The 21,766-nt window shown below is 38.8% G+C and overlaps 1 protein-coding gene across 1 annotated transcript in view; it reads right to left on the bottom strand.

Annotated features, from left to right (window-relative positions):
• Positions 1–21,766, bottom strand: part of il1rap (interleukin 1 receptor accessory protein) — a 39,490-nt gene that overhangs the window by 3,758 nt on the left and 13,966 nt on the right. Inside the window, exons 4-10 of the mRNA XM_061972274.1 lie at positions 14,926–15,009; positions 14,629–14,836; positions 14,379–14,547; positions 14,245–14,316; positions 14,024–14,150; positions 7,590–7,738; positions 7,376–7,519 (exon numbers count right to left, since the gene is read on the bottom strand). Of these exons, the coding sequence (XP_061828258.1) occupies positions 7,376–7,519; positions 7,590–7,738; positions 14,024–14,150; positions 14,245–14,316; positions 14,379–14,547; positions 14,629–14,836; positions 14,926–15,009 (953 nt within the window). The remainder of the gene's footprint in view (positions 1–7,375; positions 7,520–7,589; positions 7,739–14,023; positions 14,151–14,244; positions 14,317–14,378; positions 14,548–14,628; positions 14,837–14,925; positions 15,010–21,766) is intronic.

The following is a 21,766-nucleotide window of genomic DNA, read 5'->3' as shown; positions in this document are numbered from 1 at the left end:
TGTCCATTTTTTCAAAATCCCCCACATTACACTCCTCCAAGCATGCCTTTTAAAAGGGGAAACTACACTTTTCTTTTCCGCCCATAAGTCACAATCCCAATGTGAAACAAGACCACGTCTTTGTCTTTTCTCTGAGTTCTAAAGAGTAAAAAAACTACTAGCAAAAGGCGGCTAACAATTCAGATAATTGGAAGTCATTTATTCCGCCTGAAATCATGAGTTAAATTACTGCCAAAACTCCACAAACACACAAAAATGATTTTACTCACACCCAACTTTCTCCAATAAAAAAAAACAATTAAAGTAAAAGTAAAAAACTATTTTCTTCAAACAAAAAAACGACTCACAAGTATAACAACTATTTTCTTCAATTAAAAATACAATTCGCTAGTGTAAAAACTATTTTCTTCAATACAATTTTTTTTTGCTAGTATAATGCAGCTAAGATAGGCTCCAGCACCCCCCGCGACTCCGAAAGGGACAAGCGGTAGAAAATGTATGGATGGAAAAAAAAAATTTCTTCAAATAAAAAAAGTGATTTGCAAGTATAAAAAAAGTCTTCAATTAAAAAACTATTTTCTTCAGTTAAAAATATGATTCGGAATTAAAAAAAAAAAAAAAAAAAAAAAAAATGATTCCCAAGAATAAAAACTATTTTCTTCAATTAAAAAAAAGTTTCGCAGGTAAAACAAAACATTTTTTCAATAAACATTTTTTTTTAATTATAAAAACAATTTTCTTCAAACAAAAAAACGACTCCCAAGTATAACAACTATTTTCTTCAATTAAAAATACAATTCGCTAGAATAAAAACTATTTTCTTCAATTACATTTTTTTTTGCTGTTATAATGCAGCTAAGATAGGCTCCAGCGCGACCCCGAAAGGGACAAGCGGTAGAAAATGTACGGATGGAAAAAACAATTTTCTTCAAATAAAAAAAGTGATTTGCAAGTATAAAAAAAAGTCTTCAATTAAAAAACTATTTTTTTCAGTTAAAAATATGATTCGGAATTTAAAAAAAATAATTTTTTCAATAAAAAAATGATTCCTAAGAATAAAAACTATTTTCTTCAATTAAAAAAAAGTTTCGCAGATAAAACAAAAATATTTTTTTCATTACATTTTTTTTTTTAATTATAAAAAACAATTTTCTTCAAACAAAAAAAACGATTCACAAGTATGAAGACAATTTTCTTCAATTAAAATGTTTTTTCGCTAGTATAAAAACTATTTTCTTCAAATAAAAAACGATTTGCAAGTATAAAAAATGTCTTGAATTAAAAAAAAAAAGATTCGCAAGTAAAACAAAAAAAAAAAAATTTCACTTGAAAAATGATTCCCAAGAATAAAAACAATTTTTGTCAATTAAAAAAATGATTTGCAAGTAAAAAAAACAACTGTTTTCTTCAATTAAAAAATACTTGCATGTATAAAAACATATTTCTTCAAACTTTTGGCAGTACTTTTTCCACCCTACGCCACATGCAATTGTCCCTTAATTGGCAACAGGTGAGGCTGCTAAATCAATTTAAGACGGTCAGAGCTACTGTTTCTTCCCAGCTGACCATGACAAGCATAACTAAAAACAAAGGCATTAATATAGAACATTACATGATTTACATGATTGTTTCCCTTTCTCCTGTCCGCCATGTTACCCGCCACCCTGCTTCTTATTCCTTGCTACTTTTGGCGAAGGCACCATGCGCAAATACCAGTAGATCTGACGGCCTTCAATTGACTCAGCAGCACCACCTGTAGTTGTAGAGTGCGAATTACAGCTGCTCTGAGTGCAAGTGTGTGGAATATTACTCTTAACTTGAAGAAAATTGTTTTTATACTTGCCAATCGTTTTTTTAATTTAAGAAAATTGTTGTTTCTTTTTACTTGCGAATCGCTGGGCGTGTGACTAAAAACGTTTGTGCGTGGAATTTTGGCGGTAATTTTACTCCATATATTAAGCGCTCTAAAAAAACGCCCCAAAACCGCCACCAACATTTACAGGTAAAAGCCAGTAAATTAGAATATTTTGAAAAACTTGATTTATTTCAGTAATTGCATTCAAAAGGTGTAACTTGTACATTATATTTATTCATTGCACACAGACTGATGCATTCAAATGTTTATTTCATTTAATTTTGATGATTTGAAGTGGCAACAAATGAAAATCCAAAATTCCGTGTGTCACAAAATTAGAATATTACTTAAGGCTAATACAAAAAAGGGATTTTTAGAAATGTTGGCCAACTGAAAAGTATGAAAATGAAAAATATGAGCATGTACAATACTCAATACCGTATTTTCCGCACTATAAGGCGCACCTAAAAACCACAATTTTTCTCAAAAGCTGACAGTGCGCCTAATAACCCGGTACGCTTTATTACGATTCATTTTCATAAAGTTTCGGTCTCGCAACTTCGGTAAACAGCCGCCATCTTTTTTCCCGGTAGAACAGGAAGCGCTTCTTCTTCTACGCAAGCAACCGCCAATGAAAGCACTCGCCCCCATAGAACAGGAAGCGCTTCACCCGCCCCCATAGAACAGGAAGCGCTTCACCCGCCCCCGGAAGAAGAAGAAAAAACGCGCGGATATCACCGTACGTTTCATTTCCTGTTTACATCTGTAAAGACCACAAAATGGCTCCTACAAAACGATCCGGTTCATAAAAAGACGCAATCTCTCCATCCGCACACGGATTACTACCGTATTTCACAGCAACTGAACCGCACTGTGGAACGGGAGCACGTACGGTGAATATTCGCTCCACAGGGAATGAGAAGTCATCCTTCACTGTGGTTCTAGCTTGCCATGCTAACTTCCACCCATCCAAAAGAGACCTTTCCAGCCGGCGTCATCATAAAAGCTAACTCGAAGGGATGGATGGATGAAGAAAAGATGAGCGAGTGGTTAAGGGAAGTTTACGCGAAGAGGCCGGGTGGCTTTTTTCACACAGCTCCGAAGGCGAACACACCTTCACTAAGACGGGCAGATAGCGCCGGTCGACATACGCCAACATCTGCCAGTGGATCGTAAATGCCTGGGCAGATATTTCGGTCACAACTGTGGTCCGAGCTTTCCGGAAGGCAGGATTCACAGAACTGCTGGACAACAGTGACACTGACTCCGGTGACTTCGACGAGACGGAACCGGCCATTTTGGATCCCGTATTCGCCCAACTTTTCAATTCGGACACCGAAGACGAAGAATTTGAAGGATTTACGAATGAAGAATAACTTCAGAAGGTGAGCGCTATGTTTATTTTGTGTGTTGTGACATTAACGTTCGAGCAACATTATGTTGCTATTGTTCTACACCATTTTGAATTTTACTATGTTTGTGATTGCACATTTGCGTACATTTTGGGACAGAGTTGTTAGAACGCTGGTTTTCAATATATTATTAAAGTTTGACTGAACTATCTGACTGTTTTTTTGACATTCACTTTAGCGCAGCGTTTTTTTGACATTCACTTTAGCGCAGCGTAGGCGCGGCTTTTAGTCCGGGGCGGCTTATTGGTGGACAAAATTATGAAATATGTAATTCATAGAAGGTGCGGCTAATAATCCGGTGCGCCTTATAGTGCGGAAAATACGGTACTTGGTTGGAGCTCCTTTTGCCTCAATTACTGCGTTAATGCGGCGTGGCATGGAGTCGATGAGTTTCTGGCATTGCTCAGGTGTTATGAGAGCCCAGGTTGCTCTGATAGTGGCCTTCAACTCTTCTGCGTTTTTGGGTCTGGCATTCTGCATCTTCCTTTTCACAATACCCCACAGATTTTCTATGGGGCTAAGGTCAGGGGAGTTGGCGGGCCAATTTAGAACAGAAATACCATTGTCCGTAAACCCGGCACGGGTAGATTTTGCGCTGTGTGCAGGCGCCAAGTCCTGTTGGAACTTGAAATCTCCATCTCCATAGAGCAGGTCAGCAGCAGGAAGCATGAAGTGCTCTAAAACTTGCTGGTAGACGGCTGCGTTGACCCTGGATCTCAGGAAACAGAGTGGACCGACACCAGCAGATGACATGGCACCCCAAACCATCACTGATGGTGGAAACTTTACACTAGACTTCAGGCAACGTGGATCCTGTGCCTCTCCTGTCTTCCTCCAGACTCTGGGACCTCGATTTCCAAAGGAAATGCAAAATTTGCTTGGTTGGGTGATGGTTTGGGGTGCCATGTCATCTGCTGGTGTCGGTCCACTCTGTTTCCTGAGATCCAGGGTCAACGCAGCCGTCTACCAGCAAGTTTTAGAGCACTTCATGCTTCCTGCTGCTGACCTGCTCTATGGAGATGGAGATTTCAAGTTCCAACAGGACTTGGCGCCTGCACACAGCGCAAAATCTACCCGTGCCGGGTTTACGGACCATGGTATTTCTGTTCTAAATTGGCCCGCCAACTCCCCTGACCTTAGCCCCATAGAAAATCTGTGGGGTATTGTGAAAAGGAAGATGCAGAATGCCAGACCCAAAAACGCAGAAGAGTTGAAGGCCACTATCAGAGCAACCTGGGCTCTCATAACACCTGAGCAGTGCCAGAAACTCATCGACTCCATGCCACGCCGCATTAACGCAGTAATTGAGGCAAAAGGAGCTCCAACCAAGTATTGAGTATTGTACATGCTCATATTTTTCATTTTCATACTTTTCAGTTGGCCAACATTTCTAGAAATCCCTTTTTTGTATTAGCCTTAAGTAATATTCTAATTTTGTGACACACGGAATTTTGGATTTTCATTTGTTGCCACTTCAAATCATCAAAATTAAATGAAATAAACATTTGAATGCATCAGTCTGTGTGCAATGAATAAATATAATGTACAAGTTACACCTTTTGAATGCAATTACTGAAATAAATCAAGTTTTTCAAAATATTCTAATTTACTGGCTTTTACCTGTAGATGCCGTGACCTGCATATTAACCAAGTATTAGCGACATTGTTATGAAGAGACACAGATGTCAAACTCAAGGCCCAAGGGCCACATCTGGCCCACCACATCATTTTATATGGCCCACGAAAGCCTGGAAATAATAGTCAATACGGTACTTTCTTTTCCTACTAAATGTATCCGTTCTTTCCATTTTGACAGAAAAAACTGAGGGCTGTCATAAATAATGAGTTACCTCTTGCGATTAATCACAAAAAAATACTGCATCAATAATGTATATACTGTAAGTAGACTTATCACACAGTAATTGCGTTTGTGTCAAAATATTGGGGTATTTTCTTACGTTAATTTAAATTACGCAAGCGAATAATAACCTGTAGTTAATCATGATTAATCTCATTAGTAAATGTAATATTTGACAGCAGTTAAAAAAATACATTGCTGCATGCAATCTTTCAGTTAATATTATCTAATACTTCAACATATATTATATTATCATATATTCCAAACATTTGTTTTGATAAAATAAAAATAAATATTTAAATATCTTCTTAACACATAATTAAAAAAAAAAAAAGTTACCAAATTGTACACTGTAAAAATGTAAATAATTTTTATGGTAAACACATAGTTAATTCACTAAAATGTTTGCGTAATTTTTTTTTCCATTTCCTTTTTTTAAAATGTTTTATTTTATTTATTTATTTTTTCAATTTACAATACACTGTAAAAACAACAACCGGGGTAAAAAGAAAGAAAAAAAATTAAATTGTTATATGTATCCAGTGATTATACTATAAAGTTATTTTCCATTTAACTTCACCAGTTTTAGATTATTTTTATTCAAAATCGCTGAATTTTCACATTTGCCGTTCAAATACTGAGAAGAGACGGTGCGGTGATCAGCAGCCAGTTGAGGCACGTCACTCAGTGCCTCAACATGGATTCCGGACTCGGCTAACTGCTGGCCTGCTGTGCAGTGAGACCGTATTGCTATATGAACTATATTATACATTTCCATAGTTTAGTTAGCTGAGGTATATAATGTACAATGTATTTTGTCAACAACTGTATGTGTGTAACGTATTTCTTGTGCTGAGCGATCATAAAACGGCTGCAAAAGACGCACTGGCTGAGGCTCGCCTCCTGCACCCCCGCCGTAGAATTGTTATATCAACTAAAGCCCACACTTAAACTTTCCACGTGCAAGATTGAATCTATTTAAAAAAATTATTTCATAAGAAGCCAAAAAGTGCAAAAACAATAATGTTGGTGTTGGAGGAGTTGTGAATGACTGCAGGGACACAACATTAGATACACCTGCAGACTGCAGGTGTACCTAATTCACAACTCCTCCAACACGAACATGATTGTTTTTGCACTTTTTGGCTTCTTATTAAATAACTTTTGTAACCTATTTTCATGGGCTTTCCTCTTTGTGATGTTAAGTTCCTGTTATGTGCTGTTATACAGTGTATGCCTTGAGCTCTTATTTTGAAAGCGCTAAGAGCGGAAGTGATGTCACGTTGCGGAGGTTTTTGAAAGAAGGTAAATAAAGTGGTCCTCGTGTAAACTGGAGCCTCCGTGTTTGTTATTTTGTAGTTTCATACAGTATAGGCGACGTCACTGATATATATGTATATATATATATATATCTATATCGAATGTATTAGCAATTGTGCAATAATATCATGAGGCTAATCCGTAACATTTATATTCATATATTAACGGTTACAAACGGCCCTCTGAGGGCAGCCATAAATACGATGTGGCCCTCATGAAAAGTAGTTTTAAACCCCTGTTGTATGAGCTAATGCATGACATTGTAAGTCAATGTTTTGTTTTGTGCTTATCTCGTATTTCTTGTTTAGCACTACTGCTACATGATGCCTAGTGTTTCACTAGAGCTGGATCTGCTTGTGACTCAGCTTCTAAAACTTGTAACTCTTCCTCCATATATTCAGGCTCAAAAATATAAGCTTCTGGGTCAGTATTTGTCCCAAAGTAGTCTTTGGCTCTCATGAAGTCTGCCATGATTAGTGTTGTTGTTGTTGACAGAAGTAGCGTTCGTTGCTATGCACTCTGTGAAATCAATGCACTCAGGAGAGAAGTTGCGGTAATGCTTTAAATGACCAAAATACGTAAATATTAGACGTTATTATGTATGTGCTACATACATCGTTACAGCATGTATATAAAACATTGATGTAGTTTTTTTTTAAGAGCGCTTTATAAACAAATGAGATAATATCCTGTTAGCCGCCTCTTGCTAGCAGTTTTTATTTACTATTTACAAATGCAGAAAAAAGAGAAAGACGTGTGTTCTTGTCTGCAAATGTTCCCCTTCAAAGACCTGAAAAAGTCTAAGATGAAGAATTCAGGGACAACTTAGGACTAGAGTCTAACCTCTCGTTGATGAATAGGCGTGTGCCTATACTTGCGTCCTTTGCGTGCTACGGCTGCACATTGTGACATTGACCGGGCGACGCTCACCTGTGTAGCGCTCGTCAGTGCCAAACCAGGAGCGGTAAAGTAGTAGCAGCTCCAGCCAGAAGACGTGATAGACCACAAAGAGGACGAGCATGAGGACCAGCGTTACGGCGAGACCACAACCCAGCTCCACCGAGGGCAAAGACACTGATCCAGCACATTAAAAGTCCTTGTCATTACAGGCTTACTGTGAAAGGAAGTGTGTGTCCTGTCTCACCCTCCTCCTGCAGATGAGCTCTGCGGGTGTGGAAGCCTCGCTCGTTCTTCACGGAGCAGTTGAACGTCTTCGCCAGGTCTTCAGAGCGGAAGTCCTGGATCAGCAACACGCTCTCCTCTATGCGGTCCCCGTAGTCGTAGCTCACATGCCTGCGAGCAAACACAAGACCCGGACAGTCCAGCAGAGAATAACGCACCAGGACTCCGTTATAGCGTCAAAGCAGTGCCAAAATCCGCGTGATTAGTTCCTCACTTTTGGCACTTTTTTTGGCCCTCTTATCTTATTGGTTACTTTAAACAGTTTTTATCTCCTGATCAGAGCCAATCCATAAGAAATTGTTACCATCAAACTGTTTCTTCTGAAGGACATCAGACAAAAATAATTTGGACAAAATAATCCATTACATCATTCCTTATCAAATAGAAACATTTGGTCACATTGTGAGGGAATAATCATACTACCTAGCACTATGACATCAAAGCATCGATAAATGAAGACACCTTTTATCATGTATAGCAGTAATTGTCAAACTTGCGGCGTATATATATGAAAAAAACTTTTTTCCTCTTCAAATTTAGTGGGTGTGGCCTATATACCAGCACGGCTTATAGCCCGGAAAATACGGTAATTGTGAAAAATAAACATTTTTAATATGTATTTTATGTTAAATTACTAATGATCGTGTACGATAGCCAGTTGTGTTATTTATATATATATATATATATATATATATATATATATATATATATATATATATATATACATATATATATATATATATATATATATATATATATATATATATATATATATATATATATATACATATATATATATATATATATATATATATATATACATATATATGTATATATATGTATGTATATATGTATGTATGTATATATATATATATATATATATATATTAGAGATGCGCGGTTTGCGGGCACAACCGCGGAGTCGGGCGAATGAAATTAAAAAAAATTAGATTTTATCCGCGGGTCGGGTCGGGTCGGGTGGTTGAAATAAAAAAAAATTTGATTTTAAATAGATTCAGGCGGGTGGCAGTTAAACCAATTGGGAAATATATATACATAGTTAAATGTTGTTACCCACATACGAAAAACGAGCAGGCACCTGCTGCATATGCCACAACAGAAGAAGAAGAAGAAAAAAAAAAATGGACACTTTTACGGAGCGGAGAAGGGACGCCTCGTCGGGGTCCGGGACCGAGGCCCCTTCCCCCGAGAGGGCCCCACCGGGAGCCGTAGCTGAGGTGATCCGCGAGAAGGGCCCGACGCACGTCCAGGGTCACCACCGCGCCCACCGCACCGACACCCCGCCTCGTCCGCCTTCGCCGCGGCCGGCATCACGCGCAGCAGGTAAGCTGCTTACCTGCCCGCCACCCCCGTGGCCGGGGGCTCGTAACAGGGGTCACTCCGCGCGCAGTGCGCTCACGAAAGGGGTGGGGCTCACCCTGGTGAGCCGAGTGGGCCACTTTTGGTAAGCAGAACTGGCGCTGCGGGATGAACCGAACGCCGGGTTAAGGCGCCCGATGCCGACGCTCATCAGACCCCAGAAAAGGTGTTGGTTGATATAGACAGCAGGACGGTGGCCATGGAAGTCAGAACCCGCTAAGGAGTGTGTAACAACCCACCTGCCGAATCAACTAGCCCTGAAAATGGATGGCGCTGGAGCGTCGGGCCCATACCCGGCCGTCGCCGGCAGCATGAGCCACGAGGGCAAGGCCACGACGAGTAGGATGGCCGCCGCGGTGCGCGCTGAAGCCTCGGGCGCGAGCCCGGGTGGAGCCGCCGCGGGTGCGAGGGACATCGCACCTCCACGCGCTTGGAGGTGCGCTCAGCGTGGCTCCCAGATGATTGCGCACTGGTGTGCGTCTGGGCCGTGACAGCGTGGCATGCATTGAATGTCTCTGCTGCATTGGATCAGTCTCCTTTCTTTAACAGGCAAAAGCTTTCTAACCTCACTAATGCCTTGCATCGTCTATATTAGATATATAACAACGGGCGGGTGCGGTTTTGATTAAATGTTAGTTCGGGTGGATGCGGATGGTTGACGACTTTTGTGATGCGGTTGCGGATGAAATAATTGCCTATCTGCGCATCTCTAGCGGCTAATATATGAAAACAACTTTTTTTCCTCTTCAAATTTAGTGGGTGTGGCCTATATACCAGCACGGCTTATAGCCCGGAAAATACGGTAATTGTGAAAAATAAAAATGTTTAATATGTATTTTATGTTAAATTACTAATGATCGTGTAAGATAGCCGGTTGTGTTATATATATATATATATATATATATATATATATATATACAGTATGTATGTATACACTATATTGCCAAAAGTATTTGGCCACGTGCCTTGACTCACATATGAACTTGAAGTGCCATCCCATTCCTAACCCATAGGGTTCAATATGACCTTTTGCAGCTATTACAGCTTCAACTCCTCTGGGAAGGCTGTCCACAAGGTTGCGGAGTGTGTTTATAGGAATTTTCGACCATTCTTCCAAAAGCGCATTGGTGAGGTCACACACTGATGTTGGTCGAGAAGGCCTGGCTCTCAGTCCCTTAGTTCTAATTCATCCCAAAGGTGTTCTATCGCAGTGGTCCCCAACCACCATCAATTGGTACCGGGCCGCGCAAGAAATAAAAAAATAAAAAAAGATTTATTTTTATTTTTTTAATTAAATCAACAAAAAACACAAGATACACTTACAATTAGTGCACCAACCCAAAAAACCTCCCTACCCCATTTACACTCATTCACACAAAAGGGTTGCTTCATTCTGTTATTAATATTCTGGTTCCTACATTATATATCAATATATATCAATACAGTCTGCAAGGGATACAGTCCGTAAGCACACATGATTGTATTTTTGAATGACAAAAAATTAAATACATAAATAAAATACCATAACACATCTCCAAGGGTGAAGTGTCTTACTCAAGGACACAATGGACGTGATGAGGTTGGTAGAAAGTGGGGATCGAACCAGGAACCCTCAGGTTGCTGGCACGGCCACTCTCCCAACTGCGCCACGCCGTTCCCTGTAGTATTTCTGACCATTGTTGTTTAAAGGTTAATAACTTAGTTATCATAAATAGGTAAACTAAATAAAATGGACTCTCAATCTTTGTTAGCAAATTTAATTTCAACTAACATTAAACATCTAGAAGTGGTTTTTTCCTCCGTTGGAAAAACTGGGTTAAGTTTGTTTTGTTGTCTTTTTTGTTGCCAGTGCCATTGCGGCATACTGCTCGTTGGTCCGTGTCGATGGACTAGTGTTGCTCGTTCAGTTTGAAGATGAAATATTCACACTCAGGAACATTTGGCATCATGACTTTTGTTACTTAGTAGTGCTTTTCGCGAGCAAGGCGATGTCCGCGTATTCTGTGTGTGGAAGCTATGGCGGTCCCGCCTGCTCGTACCGACACAAAGATTGTGGATGACTGATAAGAGGCCTCACTCTGTTCATTTAATTCTGCTGTCACAGAGTGAGACCTCTTGTATGCATTTCGAAAGCCAGAGAGGAAGAAAAGAAACAGTGTTTTCCAACGCACCTATTTAAATAGTACATTCCACTTTTCTGCTGCTCCCTAATTTCCGTTCCGCATTTTCCAGCACACCTTCAACACATCCACAGGTCTGTGGATTCTCACGCAGTTGCTTTTAGCTACTGGCATTACATGACAGGCTCTTCTCACTCTTTCCTGTGACTCCCTCTCACAGACAGCAAGCGCACCTTCTTACACACGTCACATACTGTCACGTCATACGTCACATACGTATACGTCCTCCCCGAGCAGAGAGGTAGCAGCATGGCTAACGTTAGCTGTGATGCTAGCGCAGCCGTGTGACCAACGTTCTCTCTAAGGTGCGCGCTTGTGCAATTGCGCACTGTTTAAACGTCCTCTGCGCATAGCAATTATATGCCACGCACAAAATCAAATAAAAAAATAAGTAATTTTCGACACACGGACACGACAGAGAAAACAGTTTTCGTCATCATTGTTCAAATATTATAACGTCTGTTGAGACGCTTATCTCCATTCGGTGCCACACGCCCACACCATCAAAATGCCGAGGCAAAAATTTCCAGATCAACACCGGATGAAAAAATTATTGATTTTTTTTAGTTGTGATTTCCTTCTCTGCATGAAAGTTTAAAAGTAGCATATATTAATGCAGTAGGAAGAAGAATGTTTTAATGTAGACATGCAAGCCTTGAAAGAAAATGTTGAAAATCAAGACTACATTTCCTGCAAATGGATGCATTTCTACCCTATATTTTAACTTTAGATTTATTCTCATATCAAACTCTTTTGGCTGTCTTTTTGACACTTACATCCGGCGCCCCCCTCCACACCCTGGATTATAAATAATGTAAATAATTCAATGTGATTATCTTGTGTGATGACTGTATTATGATGATAGTATATATCTGATAGTATATATATATCTGTATCATGAATCAATTTAAGTGGACCCCGACTTAAACAAGTTGAAAAACTTATTGGGGTGTTACCATTTAGTGGTCAATTGTACGGAATATGTACTTCACTGTGCAACCTACTAATAAAAGTCTCAATCAATCAATCAAAACACATAGAATCATCATACTGCTGTGATTATATGCATCAAGTGTTCATTCAAGGCTAAGGCAAAATATCGAGATATATATTGTGTATCGCAATATGGCCTTAAAATATCGCAATATTAAAAAAAGGCCATATCGCCCAGCCCTTGTTTCAATGATGCCATTTCTGTTTGTCATGTATAATTTTGTCTATTTTGTGTTTATCCTTGAATAAACAGGTCAGTTTCTTGTTACCAACCATTGTGTATTATTCAAACTCCCCTAATTCAGCTGGCTAGTTGTTATCAAGAGTACTAAAACCCTTTTCAACATGATTCTGACAACTAAGTAGGCTAAATAACTTTAAACTTTAATACATGCTCGGATAGGCCAGTATCGGTCAGTATCGGTATCGGTCAGTATCGGTATCGGATCGGAAGTGCAAAAACCTGGATCGGGACATCCCTACTCTGGACATCATATTTAATGCTTTTTTAATGTCATTTAAGGCCTTAAATTTAGCAAAATCCATTTAATGACTTTTAATGGTTTTTAATGATCCCGGAAACCCTGGAAGGTAACGGTTTCCCTCAAATCCGCAGTTGTCGTTTAAATGGACCAATCAGGAAGGAGGGAAGTTACTGGGCAGTGTATTTAATGCCCGCTCCAAATTGCCAAAAAGGAGGAAAACTCAGAACGTCTGCGCTAGAGATGCGCGGTTTGCGGGCACAACCGCGGAGTCCGCGGATAATGGGCGGATGAAATTAAAAAAAATTAGATTTTATCCGCGTGTCGGGTCGGGTGGTTGAAATAAAAAAAAATTAGATTTTAAATAGATTCAGGCGGGTGGCAGTTAAACCAATTGGGAAATATATATACATAGTTAAATGTTGTTACCCACATACGAAAAACGAGCAGGCACCTGCAGCATATGCCACAATAGAAGAAAAAAAAAAAAAGAGATGGACACGGAGCGGAGAAGGGACGCCTCGCCGGGGTCCGGGACCGAGGCCCCTTCCCCCGAGAGGGCCCCACCGGGAGCCGTAGCTGAGGCGATCCGCGAGAAGGGCCCGACGCACGTCCAGGGTCACTACCGCGCCCACCGCACCGACACCCCGCCTCGTCCGCCTTCGCGCGCAGCAGGTAAGCAGCTTACCTGCCCGCCACCCCCGTGGCCGGGGGCTCGTAACAGGGGTCACTCCGCGCGCTCCACCCGCGCAGCTTACCTGCCCGCCACCCCCATTGTCGGGGGCGCGTAACAGGGGTCACTCCGCGCGCAGTGCGCTCACGAAAGGGGTGGGGCTCACCCTGGTTGATATAGACAGCAGCTGGACGGTGGCCATGGAAGTCGGAACCCGCTAAGGAGTGTGTAACAACCCACCTGCCGAATCAACTAGCCCTGAAAATGGATGGCGCTGGAGCGTCGGGCTCATACGCGGCCGTCGCCGGCAGCGAGACGCGCTTGGAGGTGCGCTCAGCGCGGCTCCCATATGATTGCGCACTGGTGTGCGTCTGGGTCGTGACAGCGTGGCACGCGAATGTCTGTGCTGCATTGGATCAGTCTCCTTTCTTTAACAGGCAAAAGCTTTATAACCTCACTAATGCCTTGCATCGTCTATATTAGATATATAACAACGGGCGGGTGCGGGCGGCTGCGGTTCTGATCAAATGTTACATCGGGTGGATGGCGGATGGTTGACGACTTTCTGATGCGGTTGCGGATGAAATAATTGCCTATCCGCGCAGATTCTGGCCCAGTTTGGACGCCCCTCTAAAAAGGTCCAAACCGCACGGAAGACTTTCCCATTACAGAGTAAAGACTAGTCTTACTTATTGGTTCTGGAGAATCTCGTGTCGGCCAGATCCTCCAGCGTCTTTCCATCGACGGTCCACCAGATGTCCCAAGCCGAGTCCAGATAGGGAAATTTTCCTCTGCAGACCAGACGCACGTCCGAGTCTGAGGGGAGGAAAGAAGAACAAATACGAGGAGTGTCAGAAAAGTTCCAGGACTGGCGCAGTTCCAACATTACATCTCAGAGCGGTTTACTCGCCTGGTTTGACAGTGAAGACCTGGTCTTGTGTCGGCTGGAGGACGCCGGGCTCCTTAGGCAGGCGCGGTGAATCTAAAAACGCACAAATGACCTCAGCCTGGTGCGAGCGTGTGCGATGTCACAGGCGGTCTTACAGACGGCGGTCACGTTGACGCTCCTGGTGAAGACCAAGGCTCGGCCCGCCCTCTGGTAGTGCACTCGGCAGTAATAAAGGCCTTGGTACTGGTCAACCATGAAGTGGATCTGAAGACTGACATCCTTCTGTTCACGATCACTCGTCCACCGCTCAGGCTGTTGGCACTCCTGACACACACACACACACACACACCTAGTTTGGTGGAGGTCGTCAACAAAGAGCCAATGCAAACAAAACAGTTATCTCACATGGTACCAGGTGACAGTAGGTGGACTGTCGGACATGTTTTTAGCATCCTGCCAGTCCGGGCAGTCCATTGTCTCGCCCCACTGCAAAGGAATGACCACCTGACCGGCCGCCGCGGCAACCGGCAGATCGCATTCGGAGCCCACGGACGCCTCTTCGCGCCGCAACACCGCCAGACGCACGGCCATCTTGCTGCAGTGCGACTTGTTGCTGCGGCAGGCGAGACAACAAAGCGGACGTCAAAGCAAAGCATTCCGGTTGTGTTTAGAGGGAGACACAACGTCAGGCGTGGTTCTGACCGGAGCATGCAGGTGTACTGGCCCGTGTCGTTGGCGACGGCCGGCTGCAGCCACAACCTCTCCCTCACTTTGCTGAGCTGCGCGCTGCAACACACCACAACAACACATGTGGAAACCTAAAACCAGGAATGTCCAAAGTGTGGCCGCCTGCAGATAAATGTTTTTAACTTTTGACTTCAATTTTCTTAAAATCTTATTAAAAAAACAAAAATTTGTACTAAAAGAGCAAACAGGTGAAATGTAACAAGAACAAGTTGATGGATGAATCAAAACCAATGTTATGTTATTGACCTACTTAAGGCTCCAATTACGTCACATCAAAAATTCCACTTTGAAATATTTTTTGGGGGAAATTATTGCATATTTTGTGTTTTTGCCACATAAAAAACAATTTCTCTAACCAAAAGTGCATCAAACAAACATAAAGAAATAAATACTTATAATTGATGGATATAGTTGAAGTTGATCTAGAGCAGGGGTGCTCATTACGTCGATCGCGAGCTACCGGTCGATCTCGGAGGGTGTGTCAGTCGATCACCAGCCAGGCATTAAAAAAATAGTCCTAAAAATGAGCGATCATAAATCTTCACTATGACGTCACTTTCGTCACTTGATTGACATTCACGGCACCCGAGGGTCTTCTGAGATGTCGCTGGCTGCTGCCAGCTCATTAAAATGACCGACTGGAAGGCGAGAAACACTTTATTTCAACAGACTCTGGCGCCGTACCTGTCGTCAAAACTCCAAAGACCGACTGCACAGTTGCACAATAAAAGCTCTGCTTCATCCTGCCTGCGCTACCAAAATAAGAGTCTCAGAAAGCTGGCGTGCACAAGCTAGCAAGCTACGGAGTTTGCCGACAATGTATTTCTTGTAAAGTGTATACAAAGGAGTACGGAAGCTGGACAAATAAGATGCCAAAAACCAACCACTTTCATGTGGTATTGGACGGAATGGAGGACTTTTTTTTCTCCTCCATTCGAAAATGCGGACATCAGCACCACTGTCTGATTCCAATCAATGCAAGTCATCAGAATCAGGTAATACACCAACTTATATAAAAGTTAAGTTAAAGTTAAAGTACCAATGATTGTCACACACACACTAGGTGTGGCGAGATTATTCTCTGCATTTGACCCATCACCCTTGATCACCCCCTGGGAGGTGAGGGGAGCAGTGGGCAGCAGCGGTGGCCGCGCCCGGGAATCATTTTGGTGATTTAACCCCCAATTCCAACCCTTGATGCTGAGTGCCAAGCAGGGAGGTAATGGGTCCCATTTTTATAGTCTTTGGTATGACTCGGCCGGGGTTTGAACTCACAACCTACCGATCTCAGGGCGGACACTCTAACCACTAGGCCACTGAGTAGGTATATATTCTTGTATTCATGAAAGAAAGGAATCTATATGTGTTAAACATGCTTGTATTATCTTTAAACACCTTTAACTTGTTAACAATATTAACTATATGTGTTAAACATGCTTGTATTATCTTTAAACACCTTTAAGTTAACAATATTAACTATATGTATTAAACATACGTGTATTATCATTAAACACCTTTAATTTTTTAACAATATTACCTATATGTGTTAAACATGCTTGCATTATCTTTAAACACCTTTTACTTGTTAACAATATTAACTATATGTATTAAACATACTTGTATTATCATTAAACACCTTTAATTTTTTAACAATATTAACTACCGGTATATGTGTTAAACATGCTTGCATTATCATTAAACACCTTTAACTTGTTAACAAAAACATATATTTCATAAATAAGTAAATATCAATTATATATATGAATGAGGTAGATCCCCACAACTTGATCAATTGAAAAGTAGCTCGCCTGCAGAAAAAGTGTGAGTACCCCTGATCTAGAGACTTAAAGCGGAACTACACTTTTTTTTGGAATTGTGTCTACTGTTCACAATCATTATGAGAGACAAAAGTCATATGTTTTTATGATTTTAAGAATGATAAAAAATGCTTGCAAAATGTGGCTAATGGGTGGCCTTCAAAGCCCTCCATCAGCGTTTTATATACACACTGCAAGTCTACTTATATGATGTAGTAACAGACACGTTCATAACTAGAGGTGGGGGAAATAATCTATTTTTAGATGCTTTGCAATTCGGACATGAACACATTTAAAATTAATTAGTAGATGTTAAATAATCAATGTATTTATTGTAAATAAAGTAATGCAGACAGTTCTAAAATTTGGCTGACTGCAGCGAGCCACTTGAAGAGATCCGACCAGCTCCTTTATTTTAGAGCACTTATGTTCCAGTTTTGCACATATTTCCATTAATGTATTCATCATCATCATTTCTTTTTATTCCTTTCATGAAAATGCATACCGGTATATACAAGCCATATACAGTTGACACTGTCATTGTTTTTTTGTTTCTTATACATTTCCATGATCAGAAAGGAGCAGATGGAAGAATACTATTCTTATATTTATCTGCCCCCTTTTTAACACAAATGATTTAGATGACTTTATAACTGTACCCTCCACCAACACCCGAACTCCAACATACTTTTAATTTTCGATTAAGCATTTTCAAAATGACACGTTCCAATCAACATCAAAAATCAGTTTGATATAATTCCAGTTGTCTCTTTTTATGTATTAAATGTGATGTGAATTAATTCAACTATTTCTTATTACAAATGCACTCTTTTTAAAAGTTGCAACTGCTGAATGCTTATTTAGTGAAACGAAAAGAAATGTAAAACTGCATTAATATACAGTACATAAATTAAAGATGTATTAATAATCGATTTTTAATCGAATCTATCTCCTGAATCGTAATCGAATTGTGAGGTGCCTAAAGATTCCACCTCTATTCATAACAATATGTAGTATGTACTATAATTACCGTATTTTGGTCTTTTTTTGTTCTGATTTCCTCCGCGCATTTATTTTCGTTTTCATAGTAGCTCACTTCCGACTTCTGGCAACAAACCATGTTCTAACCATGGCAGACTTGGTAAGAAACATTGAAGACGACTATTTTTGGACAAATAAGGATTCACAACCTTATCTTTTTGAAGCTGAATATGCGGAGGATTAGGGATGTCCCGATCCAGGTTTTTGCACTCCCGATCCGATACCGATATTGTTTTTGCACTTCCGATCCGATACCGATACTGACCGATACCGATACTGACCGATAATGGCCTATCCGAGCATGTATTAAAGTTTAAAGTTATTTAGCCTACTTAGTTGTCAGAATCATGTTGAAAAGGGTTTTAGTACTCTTGATAACAACTAGCCAGCTGAATTAGGGGAGTTTGAATAATACACAATGGTTGGTAACAAGAAACTGACCTGTTTATTCAAGGATAAACACAAAATAGACAAAATTATACATGACAAACAGAAATGGCATCATTGAAACAAGGGCTGGGCGATATGTTTTTTTTTTAAATATTGCGATATTTTAAGGCCATATTGCGATACACGATATATATCTCGATATTTTGCCTTAGCCTTGAATAAACACTTGATGCATATAATCACAGCAGTATGATGATTCTATGTGTTTTGATTGATTGATTGAGACTTTTATTAGTAGGTTGCACAGTGAAGTACATATTCCGTACAATTGACCACTAAATGGTAACACCCCAATAAGTTTTTCAACTTGTTTAAGTCGGGGTCCACTTAAATTGATTCATGATACAGATATATACTATCAGATATACTATCATCATAATACAGTCATCACACAAGATAATCACATTGAATTATTTACATTATTTATAATCCAGGGTGTGGAGGGGGGGCGCCGGATGTAAGTGTCAAAAAGACAGCCAAAAGTTTGATATGAGAATAAATCTAAAGTTAAAATATAGGGTAGAAATGCATCCATTTGCAGGAAATGTAGTCTTGATTTTCAACATTTTCTTTTAAGGCTTGCATGTCTACATTAAAACATTCTTCTTCATACTGCATTAATATATGCTACTTTTAAACTTTCATGCAGAGAAGGAAATCACAACTAAAAAAATCACTAATTTTTTCATACGGTGTTGATGTGGAAATTTTTGCCTCGGCATTTTGATGGTGTGGACGTGTGGCACCGAATGGAAATAAGCGTCTCGACAGACGTTATAATATTTGAACAATAATGACGAAAACTGTTTTCTCTGTCGTGTCAGTGTGTCGAAAATTGTTATGCGCTTATTTTTTTATTTGATTTTGTGCGTGGCATATAATTGCTATGCGCAGAGGACGTTTAAACAGTGCGCAATTGCACAAGCGCGCACCTTAGAGAGAACGTTGGTGACACGGCTGCGCTAGCATCACAGCTAACGTTAGCCAAAAAGGTAATAATGAATTAAAATCAATTCTATGAATTTGTGATCAATTTAATCACATCAAATATTCTACTTTGAATTTTTTTAAGGGAAAATGTTTCATATTTTTGTCATTAAAAAGTGCATAAAACTTTAAAAAAAATAAAAACTTTATATTGACAGATATACCTAAAGTTGATCGAGATATTTAAGCAAAAATAATATATGACTTAATTTTTAACATTTTTACGACGGACACCCTTCCGGGTCCCCCGGACCAAACTTAAGGGGACTTTTTTTTTTTGCTTAAAAAGGTAATAATGAATTAAAATCAATTCTATGAATTTGTGATCAATTTAATCACATCAAATATTCTACTTTGAATTTTTTTAAGGGAAAATTTTTCATATTTTTGTCATTAAAAAGTGCATAAAACTTAAAAAAAATAAAAACTTTATATTGACAGATACTGTATACCTAAAGTTGATCGAGATATTTAAGCAAAAATAATATATGACTTAATTTTTAACATTTTTACGACGGACACCCTTCCGGGTCCCCGGGACCAAACTTAAGGGGACTTTTTTTTTTTGCTTAAAAAGGTAATAATGAATTAAAATCAATTCTATGAATTTGTGATCAATTTAATCACATCAAAAATTCTACTTTGAAATGTTTTAAGGGAACATTTTTCATATTTTTGTCATTAAAAAGTGCATAAAACTTAAAAAAAATAAAAACTTTATATTGACAGATACTGTATACCTAAAGTTGATCGAGATATTTAAGCAAAAATAATATATGACTTAATTTTTAACATTTTTACGACGGACACCCTTCCGGGTCCCCGGGACCAAACTTAAGGGGACTTTTTTTTTTTGCTTAAAAAGGTAATAATGAATTAAAATCAATTCTATGAATTTGTGATCAATTTAATCACATCAAATATTCTACTTTGAAATTTTTTAAGGGAAAATGTTTCATATTTTTGTCATTAAAAAGTGCATAAAACTTAAAAAAAATAAAAACTTTATATTGACAGATATACCTAAAGTTGATCGAGATATTTAAGCAAAAATAATATATGACTTAATTTTTAACATTTTTACGACGGACACCCTTCCGGGTCCCCGGGACCAAACTTAAGGGGACTTTTTTTTTTGCTTAAAAAGGTAATAATGAATTAAAATCAATTCTATGAATTTGTGATCAATTTAATCACATCAAATATTCTACTTTGAAATTTTTTAAGGGAAAATGTTTCATATTTTTGTCATTAAAAAGTGCATAAAACTTAAAAAAAATAAAAACTTTATATTGACAGATATACCTAAAGTTGATCGAGATATTTAAGCAAAAATAATATATGACTTAATTTTTAACATTTTTAGGACGGACACCCTTCCGGGTCCCCGGGACCAAACTTAAGGGGACTTTTTTTTTGCTTAAAAAGGTAATAATGAATTAAAATCAATTCTATGAATTTGTGATCAATTTAATCACATCAAATATTCTACTTTGAAATTTTTTAAGGGAACATTTTTCATATTTTTGTCATTAAAAAGTGCATAAAACTTAAAAAAAATAAAAACTTTATATTGACAGATATACCTAAAGTTGATCGAGATATTTAAGCAAAAATAATATATGACTTAATTTTTAACATTTTTACGACGGACACCCTTCCGGGTCCCCGGGACCAAACTTAAGGGAACTTTTTTTTTGCTTAAAAAGGTAATAATGAATTAAAATCAATTCTATGAATTTGTGATCAATTTAATCACATCAAATATTCTACTTTGAATTTTTTTAAGGGAAAATTTTTCATATTTTTGTCATTAAAAAGTGCATAAAACGTAAAAAAAATAAAAACTTTATATTGACAGATATACCTAAAGTTGATCGAGATATTTAAGCAAAAATAATATATGACTTAATTTTTAACATTTTTACGACGGACGCCCTTCCGGGTCCCCGGGACCAAACTTAAGGGGACTTTTTTTTTGCTTAAAAAGGTAATAATGAATTAAAATCAATTCTATGAATTTGTGATCAATTTAATCACATCAAATATTCTACTTTGAAATTTTTTAAGGGAAAATGTTTCATATTTTTGTCATTAAAAAGTGCATAAAACTTAAAAAAAATAAAAACTTTATATTGACAGATATACCTAAAGTTGATCGAGATATTTAAGCAAAAATAATATATGACTTAATTTTTAACATTTTTACGACGGACACCCTTCCGGGTCCCCGGGACCAAACTTAAGGGGACTTTTTTTTTTGCTTAAAAAGGTAATAATGAATTAAAATCAATTCTATGAATTTGTGATCAATTTAATCACATCAAATATTCTACTTTGAATTTTTTTAAGGGAAAATTTTTCATATTTTTGTCATTAAAAAGTGCATAAAACTTAAAAAAAAATAAAAACTTTATATTGACAGATACTGTATACCTAAAGTTGATCGAGATATTTAAGCAAAAATAATATATGACTTAATTTTTAACATTTTTACGACG

The sequence above is a fragment of the Nerophis lumbriciformis genome, linkage group LG17 (genome assembly GCF_033978685.3).
Source record: "Nerophis lumbriciformis linkage group LG17, RoL_Nlum_v2.1, whole genome shotgun sequence".
NCBI lineage: Eukaryota > Metazoa > Chordata > Actinopteri > Syngnathiformes > Syngnathidae > Nerophis > Nerophis lumbriciformis.
Note: the sequence above shows the minus strand (reverse complement) of the source record. Positions and strands in the feature narration are given on the sequence as shown.